The sequence below is a fragment of the Sinocyclocheilus rhinocerous genome, unplaced genomic scaffold (assembly GCF_001515625.1).
Source record: "Sinocyclocheilus rhinocerous isolate Xijiao unplaced genomic scaffold, SAMN03320098_v1.1 scaffold2765, whole genome shotgun sequence".
In the NCBI taxonomy this organism is placed as follows: domain Eukaryota; kingdom Metazoa; phylum Chordata; class Actinopteri; order Cypriniformes; family Cyprinidae; genus Sinocyclocheilus; species Sinocyclocheilus rhinocerous.
The window spans coordinates 393,235-397,819 of NW_015653018.1; the positions used below are offsets into that span (position 1 = coordinate 393,235).

The 4,585-nt window shown below is 34.9% G+C and overlaps 1 protein-coding gene across 1 annotated transcript in view; it reads left to right on the plus strand.

Annotated features, from left to right (window-relative positions):
* The window catches only part of LOC107715536 (LIM homeobox transcription factor 1-beta-like), a 6,837-nt gene extending 2,798 nt beyond the window's left edge, over nt 1–4,039 (plus strand). The window contains exons 2-5 of the mRNA XM_016521688.1: nt 416–648; nt 727–905; nt 1,562–1,639; nt 3,857–4,039. Of these exons, the coding sequence (XP_016377174.1) occupies nt 416–648; nt 727–905; nt 1,562–1,639; nt 3,857–4,039 (673 nt within the window). The remainder of the gene's footprint in view (nt 1–415; nt 649–726; nt 906–1,561; nt 1,640–3,856) is intronic.
* The last annotated feature ends 546 nt before the right edge of the window (nt 4,040–4,585 follow it).

A 4,585-nucleotide genomic window follows, 5' to 3' on the forward strand; every position in this document is an offset into this window, starting at 1 on the left:
TCCAATATTTATCCCACTGCTATTGAACCTGTATTCAATGCTGTCTGGATCTGTAGAAATACTGTTTGCATGCATGAAAATTGTGCAACATTATTACAATTTTCATTTTAATATATTGTAAAATGTAATTTATTCCTGTGATGCAAAGCTGAATTTTCAGCATCATTCCTCCAGTCTTCAGTGTCACATGATCTTCAGAAATCATTCTAATATGCTGATTTGCTGCTCAAGAAACATTTCTGATTATTATCAATGTTGAAAACAGTTGTGCTGCTTCATATTTTTGTGGAAACTGTGATACTTTTTTTCAGGATTCTTTGGCATAACATGCACTAGTGAATTGTGCACAATAAGACCAGAAACATGTTTTAAGAAAGTAAACAGCATCAATTTATGTTTTGTTTCTCCTCATCAGGTTGTTTGCAGCCAAATGCAGTGGCTGTCTGGAGAAGATCGCTCCCACTGAGTTTGTGATGCGCGCACTAGAAAGTGTGTATCATCTAGGCTGCTTCTGCTGCTGTGTGTGCGAGCGACAGCTGTGTAAAGGAGACGAGTTCGTCCTGAAGGAAGGACAACTGCTGTGCAAGAACGACTACGAGAAGGAGAAGGACTTACTGCACGCGGTCAGCCCGGACATGTCTGACTCCGGTGAGAACAACGCTTTCCTTTCCTCTCGTCTCGTATGCTCTCCATGGAAAGGTGATATTAAAAAGCTTGTTTCTGTAGACAAAAGTGAGGATGAAGATCTGGACTTGAAGCCGGAGAAAGGAGCAGGAGGTCAGAGCAAAGGAGCCGATGACGGCAAAGACCCACGCAGACCCAAGAGACCTCGCACCATCCTCACCACCCTGCAGCGGCGCGCGTTCAAGGCCTCCTTTGAGGTGTCATCCAAACCATGCCGAAAGGTGAGAGCATCCTTCAGAAGATTTCTAGAGGGAATACAACCAAATGAACCCATTTCAGTTTTTGAATGTGCAACCTGTGCTTACTGTAGAGGCACAGGTTCCAGTATTATACTAATCCATTATTATACAGCAGTCTATGGACTATCTGATGCGCATTGCATGTAAAAATGGCAAAAAAAATAATGGACCATCTGATGCATATTGCATCTAAAATTGGCAAAAACTATGAACAATCTGATGCATATTGCATGCAGTATAAAAATTGCACAAACTACATGGATCATCTAATGCTTATTGCATGTAAAAATGGCAACAACTATGGATCTTCTGAGGTGTATTGCATGTAAAAATAACAACTATATGGAGCATCTAATGCATACTGCATCTAAAATTGGCAAAAACCTATGGACCACATTATGCATTTAGCATGGAAATATGGCTAAAACTATGGATCTTCTGATGCATATTGGATGTAAAATTGGCAAAAACTGTGAACCATCTGATGTGTATTGCATGTAAAAATTGCAAAAACTCATGAGTTGTAAAAAATGTAAATGTAAAAATGTACAAAAAATGGCAAGCACTTCATGCCAGTGGTCAAATGTCTGGGTATGTGAGAGTACTTCAGATGAAGTAATATGTTCCTGTTATTTCAGGTCAGAGAGACGTTGGCAGCTGAAACCGGTCTAAGTGTTAGAGTCGTTCAGGTGTGGTTTCAGAACCAAAGAGCAAAGGTGAGCATGTTCAGCGATCTTAACTGAGCCTAAGTCAGGGGTTTTCAGTTCTTTAGATGCCATGGATGGCCAAATATCATTATAGGAATGCACATCCTAAAATGTAAAAGGCAGCTATATATATATATACAGCTATATAAGACCCTATTTATACTGTGAAAAATAATATTATAAATATTTGTGTAGTTAGTGTTTATATATATATATATATATATTTAATTTATATAAATATATTCAAATTATATATTTATTTTAATCAAATGTATTTATTTAAACTTATTTTTATTATTTATTTATTTTTACGTTTGCTAAACATTTTTCTGAGTGCAGGATTATTATTAACTAACTATAAAATTATTAAAACATTTTTGGAAATTGAAATAAAGCTGAAATCAAAGTATATAATTTATTGTTTGTTTGTTAAATTCTTGAAAACTGCTAACCAGAATCGATTTTTAATGTATTATGAATATTATTACATATAATAATGTCATTATACATATTAAAAATATATTTTTCTCATGTATGCAATTTCTTTTAATGGCATATTAAATATGTCTGCCTTTGAATACTCACCAAATAGTGGTATTTATTGGTTGATATTAAGGAACTGATAACCATTTAAGTAAAAATGAAAATTATTTTATTTGGGGTCATTATGATTTTTTTTTTTGATAAATTAATATGTTTATTGATAATCAGGGTCTTTGGAAGAAGGGAAATAAAAGAATAATTCGTGTAATTTTTCTTTCTTGGAGAAAATCAACAGCAGTACAGAGTATGAAAAGACAATGCAGAAAAGCTGAGCGGATGTGGCGGAAGACGAAACTTGAAATTCACTATAGCATCTATAAAGACAGCCTTCATGCTTTCAATGTGGAACTAACTACAGCTAGACAGTTTCTTCTCAAAACTTATAACTAGGCAAAGCTAGACAGTCATTCTTCTCAAACCTTATAAACAGTAACTTAAACAACACTCGCACTCTTTTTGCTACTGTTGAGAGACTGACAAACACCCCAAGTCAGATTGCCAGTGAAATGCTCTCCGACAGCAAATGCAATTTTTTTTTTTGAGTTTGCTTCCTTCTTATCTGAGAAGATCATTAATATCAGGAAGGCGATTAGCACATCCTCAAGTTATGCAGAGGTCAGACAGATTCGACCGCAGTATCAAAAAGAAGATACTATGTCTATTTTTAAAGCAATTGGTAGCAAAATTTTGGAAGAAATAGTGCAGCACCTAAAATCTGTGCAGTCAACCTGCTATCTTGACACACTTCCCACATCTTTTTTCAAAAGGGTGCAACATTAGTCACATTTAAATCTAGACTCAAAACTCATCTGTTTAGCTGTGCATTTATTGAATGAGCACTGTGCGATGTCCGAATTCATTTTAAATCAATTTTTAAATCATTTTCAAAGTTTTTAATTTCCTTGTTTTATTTTTGTGATTATTTTTTATGATTATTTTACTTTCTTTTATGTAAAGCACTTTGAATTACCATTGTACGAAATGTGCTATATAAATAAACTTGCCTTGCCTTGCCTCCAAATTAGCAGTAGATGTACATTTCTTATGATGTGGGAACGATTGATAACTTTCTATATTCAAACATTCTTAGCGATTTTAAGTAAATATTGTGTAAAATGTTATGTTTGATGTTATTTTATCACATTAAGATCAAGCTTGGGGTCTGTATTATTTGCTTTTAAAGAAATTAATTATTTTATTTGGAAAGAATGCATTAAATTGATCGAAAGTGACAGTAAAGACATTTATAATTTTACAAAAGATTTCCATTTCAAATCATATATATATATATATATATATATATCAAAGAATCCTGGAAAAATTGTTATGTTAAAAATATGATGGTGCACAACTGTTTTCGACATTGAAAAGAAATGTTTCCAAAACCAGCATATAATGAATTCTGTATGATTTCTGAAGCTGCTGAAAATTCAACATTGCTTCACGGGAATAAATTACATTTTAAAATATATTCAAATAGCAAACAGCTATTTTAAATGGTAATAATATTTCACAATATTACTGTTTTTGCTGTATTTTTGATCAAATAAATGCAGCTTTGGTGAGCAGAAGAGATGTCTTTCAAAAAATGTAAAAATCGTACCGAGCCCAAACTTTTGAACAACAAACACCACTCATATTTTCTTTAAAAATGCTGTTTCGTGTGACTTTTTCAGTACCTAGACCTCATTTTGTTGTCCTTCTTCAGGAAATGACTCGATTTTCCACGACATTGACAGCGACACGTCTCTGACCAGTCTGAGCGACTGCTTCATGGCTGCGTCAGAAGCCGGATCCCTTCAGACCCGCGTGGGAAACCCCATCGACCGCCTCTATTCCATGCAGAGCTCGTACTTCGCCTCCTGAAAGCAAATCCTGAGACTAAACACCCACAAAAACTACCTAATATCCATGTCTGCAATGCCAGCCTCACGTACGCCAGCAAACCTCCAGTATAAGGCCAACTTGAATCTCGAGGCTGTAAGGACAAGAAAACCAAACCAAACTACTCACGTTACAGATGAAACCAGATCTTGGCTTTGTGCTGTAGAAGACATGCTGAGGAGGTCTTGAATCGAACCAGGTTCAAAGATGTGCTGGTCAAGCGTATGTGAAGATGGGATGAGAAGGTTTTCATCTAGACTTTGTAGAAAAAAATCTTAACCAAACATTTCTAGAGGAGCTGCAGGACATTTACTGCAGCATATTGAACCTACAAAACAAGTTTAGACCGTAAATAGACAAATGCAATACATGCAAAAAGTTGAAAACTGCATACAGTACAACAATGTTGTTGTTGAATATGGATTTCAAATGTTTTGAAATAAACTCAAGCCGAAACAGCTGTGTGTTGATAAAGACGACTAGCTATTTATTACGTACATGTGCCAAGTAAACCTGCAAAGCTTTATT